The sequence below is a fragment of the Eubalaena glacialis genome, chromosome 15, assembly GCF_028564815.1.
Source record: "Eubalaena glacialis isolate mEubGla1 chromosome 15, mEubGla1.1.hap2.+ XY, whole genome shotgun sequence".
Lineage (NCBI taxonomy): Eukaryota > Metazoa > Chordata > Mammalia > Artiodactyla > Balaenidae > Eubalaena > Eubalaena glacialis.
Genome location: NC_083730.1, coordinates 81,582,054 through 81,606,065, shown reverse-complemented (window position 1 = coordinate 81,606,065; position 24,012 = coordinate 81,582,054). Strand labels below are relative to the sequence as shown.

The following is a 24,012-nucleotide window of genomic DNA, read 5'->3' as shown; positions in this document are numbered from 1 at the left end:
TGCCAAACTGACACCTTTTGCAGGTGGGTGACACCCCACGGACGTGACCAGATTGGGGCCGCCTGCCAATTGGGGCTGGGGAAGCTAGAGGGAAAAGTTGTGGTCTCTGCCTTACAGCCGAGTTGGATCACAAGACTGGACCCCAACAGTGGGTAATCTTTGTAATTCTGCAGTCCAAAAATTAGCTACAAGCTGCACTTTGTTAGATGAAGCCAGTGAATCATCATCACTTCAGGAGAATCCAAATTCAGTGCTCAGTGACTACAAACTAGAATATCCCAATTAAACATTCTGGATGAGTTTTAATGAGTACTAAACTATACAAATTCCAGCCACTTTAAAACGGAGAAACTTTTCAGAGACTTTCAAGAACTCTCAAATATATGTCAGACCTTAAAAATCTTGGAAGCCGAAAACATTTATTTATATCAGCTTCGAAGAAAATGTCAAATTGTCGTAAATAACACAATCTGAAATTCGTACAACAGGGTTATGGGATAAAAACCTGAGAACAAAAAGTTGATGTTTCAGTGCATCATCCCCACCACTAACCCCTAGACCACAGGGCCTCTTCTGTAGAAAATAATATTCAGGATAAAGTTTAACCCTGGAAAACAAACAATAAAGCTCTTTGAGGGATTTATAAAAGCTAGAGGTGAGAATTACTTCCAAAAAGGGATCAGGATTGTATCTACGATTAGGTATTAAACACAGAAATGTGCCAACAATTTCTTTAGCAAATGATAAAGAGAGGGTTGCCTTTTTACTCTTTTAAAGGAGAACAAAAATGATAGGCTTTAAGAATTTCTTTTAATCCTGAAGGGGGAAAAAATCAACAAGAAAAACACCTAGTTAAACTTTCACAAGTAAATTTTAAAGAGTCTCACCTAAAGGAAATCTAATTGTTTTGATTTCTTAAATTACATTAAATCTAGAAAGTTTATGAGCCTGAATTTTCCAAAGGCCTAATGGTCTTTCTTTAATACACCAGGATTGGACTGGCCCTGCCCAGTAAAAGCCCCACTGAGTGAGCCTCAGCTGCAAGAATTTGCTAATAAAAGTGTCTCCAGCATTTTGCTTTATAGCACCACTATGAATTGCAGCATTAAAAGAAAAAAAAAAAAAACCCTTGTCTCAAAAACTAGCTTTATTAACTCTGCCTGGATTAAGGTTACCAGTGAGGCCCACAACAGGGGAAAAAGTGTCACTGTTCCAGTCACACAATGACATAATGAAGTCTACCTGGGGAGGACACACCACTGACCTCCCATTGCTAAACCCAGCAGTCTCTTCTCAGTCCTCCTCTCACTTGACCACTTATTACCTTTGATCACCTTCACCTCCTTGAAAACTGCTCTCCCTTGGTTCAGAGGACTGTGCACGCTAGGTTTCTTCCCAGCTCACAGGTACCGCCTTCTCAGTCTGCTTATCGTCTACTCACTGTCTGTGCCAGGGCCCAACCCCTAATCTCCTCCTCTATCTACACTCACTTTCCTGATGATCTCGTTCAGTTTCCTGGCTTTAAATACCATCCATGTGCTGACTGCTTCCAAATTTACATCTTCAACCCTGAGTTCAACCCAGAATTCATCTGCAGCCTCACATTCAAGTACTGATCTTCCCCCCAAACTTGCTCCTCCCACCATTTTCCCCTCATTAGTAATGGCAACCTCATCCACCCAGTTGCTCAGGCCAAACACCCTGGAGTCCTGTTGACTCTTCCTCCTCTCCCCACACCCAACCCATCAGCAACCCTGACTCCACCCACTTCTACCAGCACAGTCCTGGTCCAAACCACCATGTAGCCTTCAAACTGGTCTCCTTGCTGCCGGCCTTGTTCCCCGGCATATTCTTCACATGGCAGCGAAAATGATCCCTTTTAACATATAAGTCAGACCCTGTCACTCCTCTGATTAAAACACTTCAATGGCTTCCCATCTCATTCAGAATAAAAGTTCAAGTTCTGTTAACAGATTAAGTGCCTTTTGAATTTGGACTATCTCTCCTTCTCTTAGCCCTGTCTGCTCACTACATCCCTGTGTTAGTTTCCTATTGATGTTCTAACAACTTATCACAAACTTACAGCTTTAAATGACACACATTTATTCTCTTACAGTTCTGGGGGCCAGAAGTCTAAAATCAAGGTGTTGGGGGAACTCCCTGGCGGTCCATGTTTCCACTGTGGGAGGCACAGGTTCAATCCCAGGTCGGGGAACTAAGATCCCATAAGCCGCACAGCGTGGCCAAAAAATAAAATAAAATAAAATCAAGGTGTTGGCAGCAGGGTTGCATTCCTCCTGGAGGCTTCAGGGGACAATCTGTTTCTTTACCTTTTCCAGCTTTGAGGGGCCACGTACATTCCTTGGCTTGCAGCCCCTTCCTCCATTTTCAAAGCCAGCAACATAGCATCTCCTCTCCTCTCTGACCTCCTGCCTCCCTCTAAGGAGCTCTGTAGTCGCAATGAACCCACCTGGATAATCCAAGATCACTCCATGTGAAGATCCTTAACTTACATCTGCAAAGGTCTTTTTACCATAAAAGATAACGTAGTCACAGGCCTGAGGATTAGGGCATGAACATCTCAGGGAGGCCATTACTCAGTTGCCACAGCCTAGCCACTCTGACCTTCCTGCTGTTCCTCACACAACAGGTACACTCACCTCAAGGCCTCTGCACCTGCTATTCCCCTCTGCCAGAGACCTGCCCAGCTTCCTTCTTCCCTCCTTCAGGTCTCTGCTGAAAGGACACCTTCTCTATGAAGTCTTCCCTGGCCACCCCAGATGATGCAACCCCCAACATCATCTCTGCTGTCTCATTTTTCTCCATAGCACTTACCACCATCAGATATATTCTATATTTAATGATATATTTACTGCACATAATGTAAAGCTTTCCAAAAGGCAGGGGTTTTTATGTTTTGTTCACGGTCTAGAATGGTACATGGCACATAGTAGGCCCTCTGTAAATAACTGAATGAGAAGAATAAGTCCAACTTTTTTTTTTTTTAAGTTCAACACCTAAAAAAACTGGATTGCTGGGCATATACCCAGAGAAAACCATAATTCAAAAAGACACACGCACCCCAATGTTCACTGCAGCACTATTTACAATAGCCAGGTCATGGACGCAACCTAAATGCCCATCGACAGACAAATGGATAAAGAAGACGTGGTACATATATACAATGGAATATTACTCAGCCATAAAAAGGAACGAAATTGGATCATTTGTAGAGACATGTATGGATCTAGAGACTGTCATACAGAGTGAAGTAAGTCAGAAAGAGAAAAACAAATATCGCATATTAATGCATATATGTGGAACCTAGAAAAATGGTACAGACAAACCAGTCTGCAAGGCACAAATAGAGACACACATGTAGAGAACAAATGTATGGACACCAAGTGGGGAAAGCAGTGGCGGGGAGTGGTGGTGGTGTGATGAATTGGGAGATTGGGATTGACATGTATACACTAATATGTATAAAATAGATAACGAATAAGAACCTGCTGTATAAAAAATAAATAAAATAAAATTCAAAAATTACGAAAAAAAAAAAAAACTGGATTGTTTTTATTTTCAAAGGTCAGCTCCTGGCATGTGCTGCCCTCAGAAGGCTCTGACTTTCTTATTCAAATATAATCTCTTGCTTTCTGATTTTTTTCTCTTTTAAATTTTAATATGAAAAATTTTGGGCTTCCCTGGTGGCACAGCAGTTGAGAATCTGCCTGCCAATGCAGGGGACACGGGTTCGAGCCCTGGTCTGGGAAGATCCCACATGCCGCGGAGCAACTAGGCCCGTGAGCCACAACTACTGAGCCTGCGCGTCTGGAGCCTGTGCTCCGCAACAAGAGAGGCCGCGACAGTGAGAGGCCCACGCACCGCGATGAAGAGTGGCCCCCGCTTGCCGCAACTAGAGAAAGCCCTCGCACAGAAACGAAGACCCAACACAGCCAAAAATAAAAATATAAATAAAATAAAAATTTTTTTAAAGTAATAATTATTAAAAAAAAAAATTTCAACCACACAAAAGTAAAGTGAACAGCGTATAAAACTCCCAAGTCACCCCCACTCTGTTCAAATGATTATCAATATTTTGCCTTTCTTGTTTCATCTAGTTCCCCATCTTTTTTTCTGGAGTTGCTTTGCTTCTCCCTAACCCCTTTTAGAGGGAGCAGCCACTGCAACCTGGGGAATTAAAAGGAAACTCCTGTGGATGCTTGGGTGTCACGCATGCACATATCTCCCTGAGAGAAGTCTAGGGGCAAAGGTGGAAATTAAGAACTAAGGGAACCCTGCCAGCAACTACAGGTCCTCAGAATAATTTCTGCTCTGAAAAATCAACCAGGCACGCTTGGCTCTAAATTCCCAACCTTTAAAAATGTCATTAAGATCTGTAGCTAGAAAAACTCAAATTTTAGTTTCTCCTATTTGGACATCTGGGAAGATCATAAGATCACATTTGCCTTGAAACTTGAAATAACATAATCTAATACACTGGGCTTTAGTTCCAGAACTACTTATTTATTTTGGTAACACCTACTTCTTGCTTGCCAATTTTAACATAAATCTTAAGTTTTTAACCTCTCCATCTTCCTTCTTTTTCTTTATTACATTCTTCAAGGACGTTTTTCTACCTTTGACTTGAAAATCATGGCCCTGTTGCCTTTGCAGCTCTATTTCTAAAATTACACATTAGGAAATACACATAACTAAAATATATGCTAAAATTGAAAATGAAAAAATAAAGTTATAGAGATGGAGAACAAATTTGAGGTTGCCAGGGATTAGGGAAGGGCATGGCTATAAAAGAGTAGCAGGATTCTTGTGATGAAAATTCTATATCTTGACTGTGTGGTCACTCAAATCTACACACGTGATAAAACTGCATAGACTTAAATACACACAAATAAGTGTGTATTAAACTGGTGAAATATGAATAAGCTCCATGGACTTTGCAAATGTCAATTCCTGGTTTTGATATTGGGCTACAGTCTGCAAGACATTACCAATGGAGGAAACTGGGGTAAGGGTACACAGAGCTTCTCTGCACTATTTTTTGCAACTTCTTATGAATTTATAATTACTTTTAAAGTTTTTTAAATGAACACTGGTAAATACTTAAAAACCTTTACTCCTTAGAATTACTCATGTTGTAATATAACAGCACACTCACTTTTCTCATAAAAACCAAACAATTTTGTAATTTCAAAATCGACAATTTTGTCATTGTTGTCCATTTTAAAATATTACCCTTTAAAGTGTTTGGAAATCCTGTGGACATACATACACACACACACACACAAAAGAACAAAAAATTATAAGTAGCAAAATGATAAACTGCTCAATGAACTGCCCCAAGCATAACTGCTTACTAAAAGCCACACAGTTTGAGACATCCCAGCATGACACTCTCCCACGGAGATACTAAATCCCTCGAGGGACAAGTATGGATACCAAGGAGCTAGGAAGGTCAGCATTCAGGGTACACAGGACCACAAACTAACATAAGGGGACTTTAGTTTTGAAGCGTAAAGCCTCACAAAGCAGAAAAGAGAGGGGATGCAGAAAGGAGACAAAGTCAGAGCCAAATCAATTCTCCAGTATAGTCTGTGGCATAATGAAATCTCAGAAGTCCGCCCCAATCAGGGTTCCTTACTGTTAGTCAGTTACCAATTTGGCATAAGGATCTAAGCAAACAGGTTTTCTCCAAGGGCACACATACAGTTTATGGTGCCAATTCCACATAACTGGCCCAACCAATTTCACTGAAATCCCAAGGCGGCTAGATTAAAAGAGAACCAGAGAGAAAGAGCTAGACGGAGAGAGCGAGCCCCCTCTAAAATAAAATCATAAAGCAGCAGGACATTCCATTCAACAGAAGGCCCTTTTCCTGTTTCAAAAATAAAAACACCATGAGAAACAAATGAAAATGCTACTTATTTTTACTACTTTGTGGTTTTCTTTTAATGCTTGAGAAAAACAAAGCCAAGTCACAAACTACTGGCCATCCATCGTCATCTTTGTGCAAAAGCTCTACGAAAAAAATCCTGGCTTAGAAGATCAGAGCCACCTCAGGGGTTCTGTTTAAGGATATTTTCTATTCTTATACATGTGCTCTAAAAATTAGGTTCAACCACAAAAACCCAAATCCAACTGGCCCAAGAGGGAAGAATTCTGGTGCACAATTGGACTACTGTGTTGCAAATTAAACTGTTCACACCTCCAGAATAATCTCACCAGCATAACCAATCTACCCTGGAATGCACCCCACTGTACCAAGAGGGGGATTTCTTCTTCCACCAGATCCTATCTTTCACTGATAAACTCTCTGGATGAGAAAACCAGCAGCAGATGTGAAAGCCACATGGCCCTCTACAAAGCAGGAGAGCAAAAGCAATGTAAAAAGAAATGATTCCTTAAACAGCAGCTCCCTATCAAGAATGAAGATTTTATCATCTAAGGCTGACTTTGTGGAAAGCTAGCTATTAGACCCTGTTCCAAGACTTTGGCTAACAGCATCAGGCTGAAATCCAGGAGCTGGACTCGTTTAGCTACACCCTTGTTTTCAACTCTTGGGAACAGGGCCAATGTGTAAAGTTAGAATATAACAAATCCAATTTCCAAGGCAAAGAAGAAGACAATGTAGGTACTCTTACTTAATGCAGTCAATAGGCTCTGAGCATGGTTTACACTTCAAACATTTTTATTTTGTGAATTTTACCCTCTGCATAGTTTCTTCCGAAAGATTTCCACACCCTGCATCAAAAAATATTTGCCAATATCCCCCCCCTTAACTGATGCTGTGGCAATCAAAAATACTGAACACTTTCTCAAATTCATATTTAAGTAGAAAAATAATTTTGATTAAGCAAAATGCTTCATAATAGGGTAAAACCATAATAGGGGAATAGAGTAAAACCAGAAACTCTCTAAATTGTCCTGTATTTTGTGTCATTTCACTGAACTGCCATGGAGTTAGACAGCTCTAGAGTCTAAGTTTGTCTACAGTTTTCACCACCCTCAAAATGCCTTAATATCTTTAACTTCATATTCATGGTGGTGTTTCGGATTTTTATTGTATAGTTCTCCTACCACTCAATTTCACCGAACTCTTTCTCCTGAAGGTACAGAAACTTGTATCAAATGCATTATAGGATCCAGGGATGGGAAACAGCAACCACTAAACAAATTACTTCTTTGGCAATGGATACCCCAGTGCCTTCTGGGGAACACAGTTGTCCATGAAAAGCCAAATGATCAGCGATCACATACACATTTAACTTATGAGAAATTAGATGTTCTTCACCAAAAGGAAGAGAATAACAGACTAACTTTAATGATATAAATGCTTGCCTCTTAAAGCATGGCCAAAGCCACACTGGCACATCACCTGGTAGAAATGCAGATCATTGGGCCACACCCCAGACCTCCTGAATCCGAATTAGCATTTTATCAAGATCCCCTGTGATTCATGCACACAATAAAGTCCAGCCTAGACTGTATCTCCCACCATTCCACGCCATGGGCACGTGCCCCAAAGTAGGCATGAGATGGGTGACGCCGATCTGCAATTCCCTCGGTGGATCTCAGCTCTCACATGCCTCTCGCCTCACTGAGTGGAATTCTGGTGTTTGAAGGGTAATTTGGATTATACAGTGGAACATGACTTCACTGTTTTGTCCCCAGGCTGACCCTCAGCTCCCAACCTAACGACTGGCTTGACTGAACCAAGGCCTTGCATCTTTGCATTAGAAACGGTGAGGACATTAACAGGTCTGGCGATCTCAGTAAAGGCAAGTACAACCCTGTCAGCCTTGAGCACGCTGCCACAGGTCAGCCATAACTCAGACTGCAGGAGGAACACAGCTCTGGGACAGACGGTCACAAAAAGATAAACACGACATGGTGATGTGGAACATAATCGTTTAAGTTCAAGGTTGCTTTCCTTCAAGTAAAGCTGCTATCCAACTCATTAATTCTTTAAAGTCTGTCATTCTGTAAAGTAAATTTCTGCTATGGAGGAGCTTCCCATACTTGAATTACACATGTAGGTAAATCCTGACCATCCGTTAATGACAGCTTACCTGCGCGCACCTTCCTAGTTCTTTTCTGTCCAGATACTGAAATATATTGATTGCCAACTCGTAAGGCAGTTGGATATCAAAGAAGGGCACGTCATCCATTTCATTCTGAGGAGGAAAAAAGAAAAGAAATAAGCTTAAGATTCTGAGATATGAAAATGTTCAAATTTACAGGCCCTTTAAATGACCAGCAATAGCCTTAAGTGGTGACAAGAGGGACGATGCTGATTCCCAGGAGGAGCAAAGCGTTCTCACTATTCCGCAGAGCACAGTCACAGAACTCATTCAGAGCCTGACAGCTACTCTCAATTCTCCGGCCCCCACAAGCTCACCCTCCTTACATTCACTTATAAGCTCCACAAGACCATTTCCCGTAATGCTTCAAAAAGGAGAAGCAGGGGTGCCATCTCACAACCTGGGGTGTGCCACAGGAATCAATGCAAAGGTTTGTGGAAAACCTCTCAGCTTCTAAGGAAAGGTGAGTGGTAGGCAGTCAAGAAAGAGCCTTGGAATCAGGGAGGCCACTGGTCCTTCCAGGACAACTGCTACTAGCCCCCAACTTGGAGGGGGGTGAGTGCCCACAGCGAAGAAAGGCTGACCTAGGTCACTGCAGTGTTTTCATCAGGAAGAGGGGGACGGGGCTGTGAATGTGAGTAAAGAGTAAACAAATGAAGTGCTGCTCTTGAGCAAGGTGAGTCCGGCTCCCCGTGGCCACAGGAGAAGCACAAGGTTTCCTAATGCACCCGGGGGCTTGTGCTGCTTAACCTGAGTGAGCCAGTGCAAACAGAGCAGTTCTTCTTCGGTGTCATTTATTAATGTGGAGAAATTAGAGCTCGCCTGCCTTTGGATAAGCAATTAGGGATGAGGTAACAGGCTTTATTTGAGAGATAAGGCTGTCATGACGATCCTGGTAGCACAAAGAAATACGAGGGTGAAACAGAAAGAAGGCCAAGTGTGCACATGTATCCCTCTGCCTGTTCCCGAATCCACCTGCCAAAGCTCACTTTGGTGTATGCTCCTGTAAAGCTGGGGAAAGCAGCGCTCTTCATCCCAACAAAACGTGCTTAATAAAATTCATTTTTAATAAGCTTTGGCTGACATCAGTGACTTACTGGTTGCAAGCAAATTATTAATTCACCACTCAAATACAACAGTTGTATATTGCAAGGCTGCATGAAAAGAATCAGCATTTTTTTAAGGGAGTGTGAGCACTGACTTAAACCCTACCACGATTCAGGGTGAAGATTTTTCTGGAATCATGTTTCCATTCATCTAGGAGTCTCAGGGCTAAAAGATAATCCAGGGCATAAGGAGGTAATGTATTCAATTGCAAAAACAGCGCAAGGCTAAGCATGAAGGCCAATAAGGATCTCTAGAGGAAAAAAGAGAAAGAGTTGACAGTTCTTGGTGGGTAAAGAAGGAACGGAATGTTAAATCAGGACAGAAGTGTTGGCTGTACAGAAAACAACAGAAAAAAATCTGCAAGTGTAACTGGAAGACAAAGGGGTCCTTGCCTAAAAAAATAATGGAAAGTCATTTGTCTAATGTCATGCTAGGTCCCCTCCTACAGCTAATCAGCTTTACTCATCAAGAAAGAGAGGCATCACTTTCTCTATGCCCAGATCCAACTTGAGACTCCTTATCTTAACTATGGAGGGAATCTCGAGGAAAGCTGCACACAGTACAAGACTATCATTCACAGCCCTGGACTTCCTTCTGCTTATTCTTTTGGATTTTTTGAGTATCGTGAGGTGGAGAAGTCTACCTTATCCACTCAGTAAAGAAACAAGAGAAGAATGTTCCCTGTCCTCATACAAGCAGAATAAAGGCAAAGAAAGGTCTGCACTCATGCAAACTGAACTCATAATTAGCTTTTTTTTTTTCTCCCCGCCGCCAGAAGCATTGCTTTCTTCAATCGGTCCCTTCGGGACTCCCTATAAACTGATGTCTGTACTTGACACTACTGCGATGAAGCATGAGAAATCATGTCTGTTTTTAGTTTTGCTGGTGCAGAAAAGTCACAATTCTGGTGGCAGGTGCCTTCTCCCTTTTGCCTGTTCAGTTGGCCAGTTCTCTATTCTCATCCTAGAAAATAACGCCTCTGCCTTAGCATACTCCAAACTCTGCCACCATCCTCCTTCATCCCAAGCCCCCATGACCTCTGGGATGCAGCAGAGCATGGAGGTTTAAAGCACAGATTCCAACTGATCATCCTAGTTCTGCCATCTGACTAGCCACGAGACCAGGCCAAATGCATCTGATTCTTAGCTTCCTCATCTATGAAACAGATATTAACACACCTATTATGTTATTCATAGGGCAGTTATGAGAATAAAATGAAATAATATGTGGAAAGGGCCTGGCACAAGTATCCAGGCTAAGCATGCAATAATTGATTGTTAATAGTACTATTTTCTTTCCTTGAGTGGCATTCCAGGTCCCTTTTTTTCCTTCAACACATACTTTTGATGAGGTCCACATTCCACGTAGCCCCCACGTCAGCTTGTTGTTTACACAGAAAGTTGTCTCCCCTTGTCACGAGATAAGCACATGATAGTCGTTGACAGTGGAAAGGGGATGGTACAGCAGAAGCTGTCATTCAGAAGTATGAATACTGAAAGTATCCACACAACAAGGGCTTTTCCAAGAGGGCTTTTAAAAAAGAATCATCAATTTAAAAAGGTTATACCACAGTAATAACTACAGACAGATCTGCTCTAGTGCACAGAGGATGAAAAGGAGGTAGCCAGCAGGGTGTGAATGACCAGTCCGGGGCATTAGGGCTCCCACACCAACAAACAGTCAGAGACGCCATGCTGGTCTCACTGTTAACACACGGTGTGACTGTTCTTTTTTTTTTTTTTTTTTTTTTGCGAGGGCTTTCTCTAGTTGTGGCGAGTGGGGGCCACTCTTCATCACAGTGCGCAGGCCTCTCACTATCGCGGCCTCTCTTGTTGCGGAGCACAGGCTCCAGACGCGCAGGCTCAGTAGTTGTGGCTCACGGGCCTAGTTGCTCCGCGGCATGTGGGATCTTCCCAGACCAGGGCTCGAACCCGTGTCCCCTGCATTGGCAGGCAGATTCTCAACCACTGCGCCACCAAGGAAGCCCAGTGTGACTGTTCTTGATCATTTACAAGTTCTGGAGAGCAACAACTGCTTCAAAGCACTGAATTATAATTATGTAAACACCAACATCACAAAGCCAAACTTTTTTTTTAAATCACTGTGCTCTTAGAAAAGGAAACTCTCCTACACTGTTGGTGGGGATGTAAATGGATACAGCCACTATGGAGAACAGTATGGAGGTTCCTTAAAAAACTAAAAACAGAACTACCATATGACCCAGCAATCCCACTACTGGGCATACACCCTGAGAAAACCATAATTCAAAAAGAGTCATATACCACAGTGTTCACTGCAGCACTATTTACAATAGCCAGGACATGGAAGCAACCTAAATGTCCATTGACAGATGAATGGATAAAGAAGATGTGGCACATATATACAATGGAATATTACTCAGCCATAAAAAGAAATGAAACTGAGTTATTTGTAGTGAGGTGGATGGACCCAGAATCTGTCATACAGAGTGAAGTAAGAGAAAAACAAATACCGTATGCTAACACATATATATGGAATCTAAAAAAAAAAAAATGGTTCTGAAGAACTTAGGGGCAGGACAGGAATAAAGACACAGACGTAGAGAGTGGACTTAAGGACACGGGGAGGGGGAAGGGTAAGCTGGGACGAAGTGAGAGAGTGGCATGGACATATATACACTACCAAATGTAAAACAGACAGCTAGTGGGAAGCAGCCGCATAGCACAGGGAGATCAGCTCAGTGCCTTGTGACCACCTAGAGGGGTGGGAGGGAGACACAAAAGGGAGGGGATATGGGGATATATGTATACATATAGGTGATTCACTTTGTTATACAGCAGCAACTAACACAATGTAAAGCAATTATACTCCAATAAATATGTTAAAAATAATAATAATAAAATAAAAGGTGTGAAGAGTGGGAAAAAAAAAATCACTGTGCTCTTAGAATTGCATCTAAACTCCAAAATGATGGTCAATCCCAAACAGATCACGTCCCAGACTCTTATGTAAATGACCTTCCCTGTTGCTACCACTGGCTGGGAATGGCAGGGGAAAAAAAAAAGAAACCAACACACTAAAGGAAGGTCCACATCTCCACATCTTAAGAAATATGTAGACCCACAAGGTCAGGAGACCAAATGCTGAAGTTTCATGTTGCACCCTTAGAATCTTTCTGGCAAGACATTATATCATTGGCTCTTGTAGTGGAGGCTGTGGTGGGTCACTCAGATTCCGCCTCTGGATCCATGACACTTCCCCCCAGATGCCCAGAATGCTGCCTGCCACTGGCTCATAGCTGTGTCCCTTCCCAGGCACTGCCCTTGGCCAAAAAGCTGCCTCATTCCAGGTTACACTCCCTCCTCGAGGGCAGTGTGCATCCAATGACTACTCAACAGCTGAGTATAAAGACCTCTATGTGGGACCCCTCAGAAAGTCCAACCCACGAAACCACCTGCATGCAAATCTCTATCTCAGAGTCTGTTTCACGGAAAATCTAATCTTTATTCCCAAATAGTCCTGTGTTCAGCACATTCACCAGGGCTCTTATGCACAACTCCAGAGACATTAGTAGAAAGGGAAGTAGATTACCTAAACTAAGGAGGCAACAGTGGAATGCAGGTAAGTTAGAGTGATGTTATTATACCAAAAAACAAAAAACTAGAGCAGCTTCAAGGTTAAGTAAATCACTCATAAACTACTCTCCCTTATTATTAGTAACATATCACTTGGGGAACACCTTACAAAAGATTGAGAGTTACAAGCATGCTTGATCCTGTGGTTAAAAATCCAATTCTTTTATAGATACAGCATAATTTGACAAGGATGTGGAGCCACATCCTGGACAGAGGCTGCAGCCCAGTAACCACATATACCTTAATAGTAGCAGCAAGAAGGTCCTAAGCACTCTCATTTGGTACTACCCTGGTTCACAAAGTAAAAAAAAAAAAAAAAAACTGCTACTTGCTACTAGTGTGCAGAGAAATACCCTGCCATCTAAAAGGTGCTATCAGCGCTCGCTTCAGCAGCACATATACTAAAATTGGAACGATACAGAGAAGATTAGCATGGCCCCTGCGCAAGGATGACACACAAATTCATGAAGCGTTCCCTATTTTTTAGCAATTATACTCCAAGAAAGATGTTAAAAAAAAAAAAAAAAGAATTTAACTGCAGTCTCTAAATAGAAAAACAATTAAAAATAAAAAAAACAAAAGGTGCTATCAGACTTCCATCTAGGCTATTTTGAAGCATACAGCCACCCTAAAAGTTATGGGCCACATTAACCAACTATATCTATACTAACTTAAATATGGAAATGGACAAGCTGGCAGTTCAGAAACTAAGATATTCCAAGAAGAAAAGAGACACTTGAAATATAGGAAACTTGGTCGTACTATAAAAATATCAGTATGACTACAATGTTTAGAGAATAATTTAGAATGGACAAATTTATGCTACAGAAGACCATACAGAAGACCAGTAAATTTAAAGTATTAACATTCCTTCAAATTTAAAGAAGGACACCCTTTGGACAACATACAACTTGGGTTTTAATTTTTTTTTTAATGGTTGAGATATTGATTCTCTCTCCAGTATTGGTGACTCTTGTCCTGTATTATACATCAAAATCATCTGTGGAGGTGTGTGTGCGCGCGCGCGTGCGTGTTTTTTAACCAAAAGCCCAGGGTCTCACTCAGACCTAATGTCCCAAATTCCCGGGGATGGGGTTCAAGCAACTCTTCCTCAGGAATCCTCATACAAACCAAAAGTTGAGAACCACAACCCTAACTTACCAAAAGATGTAAGAATCAATCCTTTCCCAATCAAGCCAAAAAAAAAAAAAAAAAAGCCACCACAAAGGGGTCATGTTACTTTGTTAATTCAAAGTCAGTGAATACTAGATTTTCCCAAAGTCTACTGGACTTACTCCAAAAACGCTAAGAGAAATTGCAAATAGATTCATCCCCAGGGAGGCTGATTTGTACTCTTATGTGCTAATGTAAGACTAATTCTGTAAATGGACTGGTTTTGTGCCTTACTGTTAGAAATTTAATCTGTCTTCTCTTGGTTTAGTAGAAGAAGGGATAATTACCAAGAGCCAAATCAGTAAAAAGTGAAGAAACTGACTTAAAGTTTGTTCCCAGTGTAATCTCCAGGGCAAACAACACAAAAGATCTCTCTAGATGGTGTTTTAAGAAACTAAGAAAAGCACCTGAGTTCAAAAAATAGATACATAGCATTTCTGCTAAATCTGTCACTGAAAGGAGACTGTTTTCTACATGAATTTATCTCAACTTTCTACATACTGCTAAGGAGTAGACGCACACAATCTCAATCAGAATGAATAGATGAGTTCCAGTTTCACCCGCATTTTCTTTAAGAAAAATAAAATTAGTTGATTAGGGGAAAAAAAGGTCTGAAACACTGTCCAGATAAACAGCCATTCATTTACATTCCCAAATGTGTCTCAAAACACGTTCTTATTTATACAAAAGAAAAAAAAATGACAGAAGTCCACCAAAATGTTAACAGCTGTAGCCACTGAGCAATGACATTACAAGAGATTTTTGTTTTCGTCTTCCTATTCTTCTGAATTTCCTCAATATTTTTACAATAACCATGTGATAGTTTCACAAAGAAAAACAATACATTTTTAAGAAAAGGTGTTTTATGTTCAAAACACTATCTGAATTCAGGTCCATGCCAGGTGCTGGGGGGAGGGAGGTACTGTTAGCAAATGTATAAGTAATGATATCAACACTCAAAGAGCTAAAATCTTTTATAGAGCTAAATCACTGTCACGTAAAATGGAATAAAAACTGGAGTCTACCAAAGGCAATAGGGATAGCCCCCCAAGGTATTCCCAAGTTCATCAGGAAGCCAGCTATTTAGAACCTGGAAATGATTTCTCCAAAGCAACAATGCTGTAAAGAGTGGTTAAGCTCCCAAGCAGTCCACAAAAAGCCAATTTATCTTTTAACATTTAACCTAATCCCTTGCCTCGCTATGAGAAAGAGCAAAAGGTATTCAATAAATTTTTGTTGACAGCATACGTGGATGATATAACTGAACTTTAACACTACAATATCTAACAGGTACATTGCACTGCATACAGTAGATGCACATTAAACGTCCATGGGATTTGATTTTTTGTAATGGGCTTCCCCACTTCAAGAGCCATTATCATTCACCACCTACTGGTATGATTCCCCTGGGCACTCTGGTAAGGGGTGGACACAAGAGAGCAATCTAAACGATTGGGCAGCGAGGGCTGGGGCGACCCCAGGAGGCTGGGCAGTGGAGAAAGCTAGGGAGGCAGAGGAGGCACGACCTCTGCTTTCAAAGCCCTCTTTTAGTCTAAACTGGGATACAGTTTTTCTCTCCAGAAAGAAGTCAGGAGGGGGCGGGGGAGGGGGAGCTCCCTTATCAAAAGCTTCCGGTCCCAGAGGGGCCTGTGTGGGTATGGTTTGTTTGTGGAAAGATTTTCACATCAAGGGTCCCAAATACTCCAAGCACATTCGTACCATCAGAATTGGCTATATAATTTGTAGAGCCCAGTGGAAAATGGAAATGAGGGGCCCCTTGTTTGATATTAAGAATGTCAAGATGGCAACAAAAGAGCATTAAACCAAGCACAGGGTGCTTCTAAGCCTGGGGCCCTATGTGACCACACAGGTCACACGAGCCCACGAGGCCAGCTGGCCCTGGCCACCACAGAACCTTTGCACTTGCCATTCTCTGCCTAGAATGCCCTCCCCCAAATCTCTGCACACTTGCTCCCTCACCTCTTCCATAAGCATGACCTTCCCAGGAAGGCCCTCTTGGATAGCACCATCCCCAACACATACGCACTCTATCCCTTCCACCTGCTTTATTCTTCTCCAGGGCATCTATTACCTGACAATTATTTGTTCATTGTCCATCTCCCTCTTGCCCGGAATGTGGGCTTTATAAGAGCATGAATTTTTTCTGACTTGTTCACTGCTGTAGCCTCAGTGCCTAGAAGAGTACCTGGTACCAGGAAGCCACCTAATGAGTACTTGAGGAGTGAATGAATGGAGCCCAGGCTGCTTCAAGCAGTAGAACCTTTCAACAAACAGACGTCCTAAGTTACAAGCTGTTCTAGTGTACACAGAGACCATTTCAAAACGTGCCCAAGTAGACATGTGCTCACTCGTAACAGGAAAAAAATGCATGGCACTGACAAGAGAACGTTTTAGTTGGAGTAAAGGAAAAGGCAGAGAACCTTGGGCTGGAGGGATCAGGGGAGAATTAACATAGGAACAAGAATCAAGTTAAGCCTTAAAAGGAAGGCAAAGGACAGAAAGAGGAAGGAAAGTCACTCCAGGTAAGCCAATGCATGAGTTCACATTTGACTCGGTTGCCTTCTCATTTTGTATTAGTCAGTTTCCTTACTTGTTTCTAACTTTAAAAAAAGAGGAAAGTCAAGTCATCAAATTGATCTTGTTGACAACATAGATGTAGGCTCTGACAAATTAAATATTGACAAAGTGAGCAACAAATATTGGCAAACAGTATTAAAACTTTCATCAGGCCTGAAAACCCAAATCGTAACTCTCTGAATGTTCACAGGGGTTCTAACCATCATAGAGCCTCCTTATGAGGCTGCTGTTGGAAGCAGCAGCTCTGCCCATGTTATTTCAATTCCACACATGCCGACGGGGCCCTCACTGCACTGAGTACCATAGGTGGGGTTACAAGAGGAAGACAAGAGACCCTGCCCTCCAGGGATTCCAGGGGGCGGCTTGAAGCAAGAGGCTCACCAGGGATAAGCTTTAGCAAAGAGGAAGTGAGACAGTATAATGAACTCTTCTGCAATACTAATGATAATAATAGCACCAGCTTTAATTTACTGTCTACTTATTGTAAGCCAGCTTGGTGCTAAGAATGTCCCAGCCTCTACACAAGATCATACTAGCCTGGTCCTCATTTGATAAGTAAGGCGGGGTAAGTCACCTGCCCAAGGTCAACCAGTCAGCGGCAGAGACCACATCTGAATTCCGGTCTGCCCGATTCCAAGCCTGGACTTGTAACCAGAGCCATCCTGTTCCATTAATGCTACCCTTTCAGTTAAAAGAAGCAAGACTAGGCTTCTGAGGTCAGGGACTGGGTCCATTCTGCTTACTACTGATTCCCTGGCACCCAGCTGATCCACAAATATGTTGGATGAACAGAAAACACTTACATTGCTACAGTTAGTGCCACTTCAAACAGTTACCCACTTAAAGTGGTCATCTGTTGTTTCTGCCCAACCTCCATCCTCTCTTTTCTTTTAGGAAACTACCCCACTCTTAGTCAACATGGCTTAGGTGGGGCTGACCCCACTCTTAGTCAACATGAGTGGGCAGTGGATATGGGCCTGGCCAATTTGCATCAGTGACTGGTTTGAGGATGGCTCCATGACCCAGTCTGGATCAATGGGAATTTAAGTTCATGACTTCTGCTGCATAAAACAGATGCTCTCTTTCCCCTGGGTTGCTAAGCTGACAGAATATAAGACTGGAGTTGCTGGCAGCCATTTTATCCCAAATTGGGATAAAGCCAATTCTATGAATAAAGCCAAGGCTATGAATAAAGCCAACAAAAGGAAAGCAGGACTGAGAGATGGAGAGATTTCTACAGAAAAAAAAAATTTTGTAACTATTGAGGTAACTGATGTTAACTAAACTTACTGTGGTAATCATTTTGTAACATATACATATGTCAAGTCACCGTGCTGTACCCGTCAGTGTTCTATGTCAATTATATCTCAGTAAAACTGGGGTGGGGGGAGGACAAAAAAGAGATGGAGAGACTTCTAGTTACATCATAAAACCACCCAGAACAAGGACCACACCTGGAATTTTCAGTTACATGAATCAACAGATTCCAGTTTGGTTTTTTTTAAGCCAGTTTGAGTTGGGTGCTGACTGCTTGCAGCCCAGAGTCCTGACACATCACCTAAGTAGAGACGGGACTGAGCGACTGGATTTCATAACCACCACAGTGAAGAAAGCAGCAGCATACTTGCAATTATACTCCACTAACTGTGAGAAGCCTGAGTTTACTGAGAAAGGGAAAAAAGACAAAGTGCCTACTGCCTCTAAAATTCTATGCAGGGCTGTATCATTTCTTTCACTAACTCAACCATATACCAAGAAGACAATTTAGGTGTCCCTAACTCACCACCTAAAACAGATGGTTTCTAAGCACTATTACTAAAAGCTTCACAAGAGAAGACGAGGCTCAATGGGCGTCATTTCTAAGTTTTCATTTCAGCTGGGCTTGTCCATCAAAGGTCTTGCCTGTACCCGGCCATGTGACACTACAAGGCGATGCTGTTCACGTACCCATCAAGAGGCAATTTCACTCCTGACTGCTAACGTACTAGTTGTTCTTGCTCTAGTGATGATACTGAAAACTGAAGTGAGAGAGACTGCACCAAAAATACAACAGGATGTGCTGGTATAGCAGAGTGCTCCAAAGGTGGGGAAAAAGGGGAGAGGGGGTGTTAGGAGGTGGTACCGGCTTTTTATTTCCCTTTCATGTCAACTGGATGAGCCTGTCAGAGTTTCTGGGGAGCCCCAAATGGAACTAAATTTTCCTTTTCAGGAGTCACCCACAGATCAAAGGATTCTTGGGAAGACATAAGGCAAAGATCACAAACTCATGGCCCAAGGCAAATCTAGTCGAAGGAGAGGTGGCGTTTTCTATTAACAAAAACTAAAAGTGGGAAGAGTTTTTGTGGTAGATTGTTATATTAACTAGTCCCCTAATTTGTTTATGCCTCTCTGTGTTCAAGCATTTGGGTATCTGACTCTGGGTGTGGCCACATGAATTGCTTTGGTCAATGAGACAATAACAAACATGACCTAGGCAGAGACTTCAAAAGCACTTGGGGGTTGGGACTTGCCTTTTTGCTGCTCTCATAACTCTGGTAAGGTCCACCCAGGGCTAACGTGCTGGAAGATGAGACACATAATCCAGACACACACACACGCAACCAGAAGCGGAGCTGCCTCGCTGACAGGAGTTAACCTCAAACAGGTACATGAGCCCACTCATGCCCAGCCCAACGGCCACTCTGCAAGATGGTGAGCTAAATAAATCTTGGTTGTCTTAAGCCAAAGTTTTGGGGGTTTTTTGTTGCAAAAACTGATAGAGCCCACATAAAAATACATAATCGCAATTTGGGGGGAAAAAATCCTAAAGACTCTCCAACACCAGGACCACATTCCTACACGGCAACAAGCAGCTGACCTGGACAGAGGCTCTCGCTTTTAGCCCAGCCACAGCTTACATTTTCCAATTCGTCACTATCATCTCATCCATGCTAGGGTCACGTTCAGTTGCCATATGTCGTCTCAGTTGGCTGGTGGTATATTTATGGCAAAGAAGAAAGTGAAATACTATATTCCACATATTCCAGTTACTATGAAAAGTGAAAAATCCAGTACAACCACTTTGGAAAACGGTCATTATCTACTAAGGCTGAACATACACATACCTTGTAACCCAACAATTCCACTCCTAAGCAAATACCCAAGAAGAGTGTGTACATATGTTCCAAAAGATGTACAAAATGTTCACAGCAGCACTATTCCTGACAGCCCCAAACTGGCTATTAACAAACTAGTTATCAATAATGCCCATCAACAGTAGAATTAGTAAGATGAGGCATATTCATAGGGATAAATCGCATACATAATACTATGCACAAGAACCCAAAAGTATGTGTTGTATGATTCTACTTATATAGTTCAAAATCAGATAAAATTAAAATAAGATGTTAGAAGTCAGGTGAGTGGTTACCCTTGGGTGGAATGGCACACACAGGGGTTCTGAAAAGCTGGTAATGCTTTCTGTAACCTGGGTGCTGTTTACACTGATGTGTACACTCTTCGAAATACATCAAGATGTACATTTATGGTTGGTACACTTCAATAGAGAGGTTGCCTTTTTTTTTTTAATTTTTAAAAAGTGGGGAAACAAGACCAAGAGGAGGGCTGTGCTTCAAGAAAAAATGGTTAAGTATTTTTCTTTAGGGGTATTGTGAAGACAATATCTACACTGTTATGTTTACTACTTAATGTGACAAAAAGAACGGTAGCTGTTATGAAACAAATTATTACAAAAGTATGGCTGGAATCTGAAGACACAACACCTGATGAACTAGGAAAAAAAGGATCAAATGAGTAACATGTAGCCTACTTCACTCATTTGCATTTCCTCCCTGCCCTCTGTCGGCTTTGGGACTTACAACCCCTGAAATACCTTTTCTATAAAGGCTGCCATCATTTCTCAGACTGAAGATACTGGGTGGGTCCCTTAAAACAATTACTTTCCTAAACCTCATCTGTCATATGGGGCTAATGCTGTCCACCGGAGAGGGTCATTGGGAGAACTGAAGAAGACAATGTCTCTAAACCCTGACAAGACAATACCAAGGAGACAAACAAGTAAGCATGCAATGAATTATTATTACTTTATTTTTTATTTATAGCAGTGTTACTGATGATTGCTAAGTACAAAAAACAAACAAAAAAACAAAACCACTAGCGGTGCCCCAAAGTTTGGATGCTCCTCACGGTAGTTTAGAGCCTAGCAGAACCTAATGTGGTGATTCCAAGGGGAGCAGAAGGGATCAAGGGCATATACTCCAGGGCAGGCTTTTTCTAACTATAAATGAAACAGATTCTGAAGTCCCTTGGATCCTCCAGCAGGCAGGCCGTTTCCATTTTTAGGATACTTCAGTTAGGGCTCCACTATTTTTGGTATCAATGCCTGTGCCTCAGGAATGTTAGGACTAGAAAGACTAGGGAATCAAGACCTCAAACCAAAATAAGCTGTACAGCTGAGACCAATGTCTCAAACTCACCTGATCATCCCAATCACCAGGTTTCTGGGTCCCTCCTCTAGAAACTGATGCAGCAGGGCTGGGAAGGGCCAGAACCTAGATTTTAATAAGGCTTAATGGGATTGTTACAGCAAGTCAAGTTTAGGGAACTCCTACCTGGTGAAATTTAAAGTCCAACAGATCTGAATCCAAATTCAATCCCAAGAATCTGCAGCTGGGTAACCCTGGGCAAATTACAGAAAACCTGCATTTCCTCGTTTGTAAAATGAGACTGACAATACCTACCTCCCAGGATTGTTGTGACTCCTGAATTCAATGCCACATTCAGTGGGGAGGATTTGTGAGGCCCCAAATGTGCCTTTGTCCTAATAATCCACATTCCTGTTTCTCTTTACCCCCAGAGCTGGTCTTGCCTCAGCCTACAAGTTTCTTTTGTGGGGATAACTTCTGTGTAGATCTGGACTAGCCTGAACAACTTATCAGGTGCTAAGTCACCTTCCCAAGGCATTGAAAAATTTAATTTTTACATGTCAGACTTCTTCAGTGATGACCCGCTTCTTACAGAAGCACGCATGACGCCAATATGAATTTTCATATATAAGAATTAACACATTAAATGAGAACGCTTATAACACACACATACACACACAAAAAAAGGTTATATCTAACCTTAGAGATAGGCAGAACACAGAACCAGAAACTTTGTGAAATCTTATAGTTACTAATGTTATTTGAATATAACTACATATTATGTTGAATAAGCCATTTCTTCTGGAAACAGCTTAGCAATTACAGAATTACTCCCAAGTGAGAAGCCATAGACGCTGCCTTTGAGCCCAATTTAAGTCATTAAAACCTGCTGCCTTTTTCCAACTCTTAAACATGAATGTGTTTCAGGTGATCTTGATTGTGCCAACTTTGTGAAACGGGCTTTTTTTTTTTTTTTTTTTTTTTAAAGAGAGAGGGTTCCTGGCTTCCTCCAGATTCTGGAAGGGATTCATACCCCACAAAATGGGCACTATGATTAGCATGGACGTTCTTATCAAAAGTTTTTTTTCTGCTTTAACTGAAGTAATACATGAACAGTTAGAAAAACCTGAATTGTACAAACACTATATAGAGAAGAGTTAAAATTCCTTCCTAACCACGTCGTGAGTTCTCCTCCCCAAAGGCAACCTTGTTAAAAGTTTAGGAACCCTTCTGGATCAGGATTTCTCGGTCTCATACTTGCTGACATTTTAGGCCAAATAATTTTTTGTGGGTGCTGTCCTGTGCACTGTAGAATGTTCATGAGCATTCCTGGCCTCTAACCACTAGACGCCTGCAGCGAACACACCTCCGCCCCAATTGTGGCATCCAAAAATGTCTGCAGACACTGCCAAAACGGGGGACAAAATCGCCCCCAGCTGGGAACCACACCTTCCAGAGATACTCAATGCACGCACAAACACAGGGGTGTGTACCTCTACTCATTTCCCCACCCCCACACTGGTGGCACACAGTTACTTTCCAACTCATTAGGCGGTCTGTACCGGGGCGACGGCCAGCCCGTGCCTCGGCGGGAGGCGACGGCCACTCACCAGGTCCCGGATGAGCTGGTCCACCAGCTGCTCCCCGCCGCCGGCAGCCTCGCGGGCCGGAGGGGAGCGGGAACGGCTCACCGCCTCCTGCCTCTCGGCCCGGGTCGCCCGCGCCGCCGGGGGCCGCCCCGCGCCCTCCAAAAGGCCCTGGGCCAGCGCCAGGTACCCCGAGGCCTGCTGCTCGCCGCGCCCAGGGACCACCTCGGGCCGCCGCGGCCGCCGCCGCTTCCTCAGCGCCTGGGCCTGCGCCAGCTCCTCCTGCCAGCGCCGGCGGAACTCGTCCAGACTGTGGTCGTCCATCGCCGCCGCTCCCGGCCCGCCGCGTCCCCCTCGGCCCACCAGGTGCCACGGGACGGTCCCTCCGCGGGAAGTGTCCGCCGCCGCCGGAAACCGCCGCCGCTGCCGCGCTCTGGTTCCGGGTGGGCTGCCCGGCCCGGCCCCGCCCCGCCCCGCCCCGCCCCGCCCCTCCGGCTGTCCCTGGCGCTGTGGCTTGCGGCACCCCAGGCTGGGGTCTGTGCCCTGCCCCCGCCCCCAGCTTCTCAACTTTCCGCTTGTGGCTTTTGCCAAGCGCAGACTGTGCGCCAAGCCCTGTTTTTTCATTCAAACATGCATTGAGCAACTACTATGTCAGGCGCTGAGAATTCAGTATTTGAATCTGCAGCAACAAAAATAATCTCTTCCCTCTTGGGGTTTGCATTCAAGTGAGGGGGTGGGAAGGAGGAGGCGTTCAACAAACGAATATGAACGTTTGAATCCGTGGGAGGCGTTATGAAGAAGCTAAAACAAGGTAATAAAACAAGGCGAGGGACGGGGATGGGCGGATTACTTTTAGAAGGATGGTCAGAGAATGGACTGTGTGATATGTCATGTGAGCTAAAAGCTAAAAGAGGAGAGAAACCAGCCATGGGAAGATCAGATCTCAGAAGAGATCTTTCCAGAAGGAACTGCAAGTGAGAGGGCTATGAGATTGGAAAGAAAGAGGCATACAATAGCATACCAACTTCTAAGGGCTTTGTATCTGTTGTTCGCTCCTCAGGGACTTTTATCCCCACCTTGACCTGGTTAACTCTTACACATCTTTCATATCTCAGTTCTCCTCCCAAACCCCACCCCCGCAAATCAGGTCTCCCTGCTATTCATTCTTAACAGCATCCCATACTTATAGCACAGAACACAATTTGTAATTTTATATCTGTGTGATGTCTTACTAACATCTCCCTTCCCTACTGGACTGTCAGTTCTTAGCTTGGAGGCCAGTGATTAATAGGAGCTCAATAAATATTTACTTAATAACAACCCTTAAAGTGAGAACTACTGTCTCCACTTTACAGATAAATAGCCACAAATCACACAGCTGGTAATTTGCAGACCCAGGATTCTAATCCTC

At 43.0% G+C, this 24,012-nt stretch overlaps 1 protein-coding gene and 1 non-coding gene across 3 annotated transcripts in view; one reads left to right on the top strand and one right to left on the bottom strand.

Moving 5' to 3' along the window:
* Positions 1–23,011, bottom strand: part of FBXW8 (F-box and WD repeat domain containing 8) — a 115,860-nt gene extending 92,849 nt beyond the window's left edge. The window contains exons 1-2 of one of the 2 annotated variants that reach the window (XM_061169834.1): positions 22,626–23,011; positions 8,088–8,192 (exon numbers count right to left, since the gene is read on the bottom strand). In XM_061169834.1, the coding sequence (XP_061025817.1) occupies positions 8,088–8,192; positions 22,626–22,925 (405 nt within the window). In that variant the 5' untranslated portion in view covers positions 22,926–23,011. The remainder of the gene's footprint in view (positions 1–8,087; positions 8,193–22,625) is intronic. The other variant, XM_061169835.1, reaches the window with a different exon arrangement.
* LOC133076033 (U6 spliceosomal RNA) lies at positions 13,198–13,304 on the top strand. Its single transcript, XR_009697454.1, has one exon. It is a non-coding gene; the product is annotated as a U6 spliceosomal RNA (small nuclear RNA).
* Positions 23,012–24,012: the final 1,001 nt, after the last annotated feature.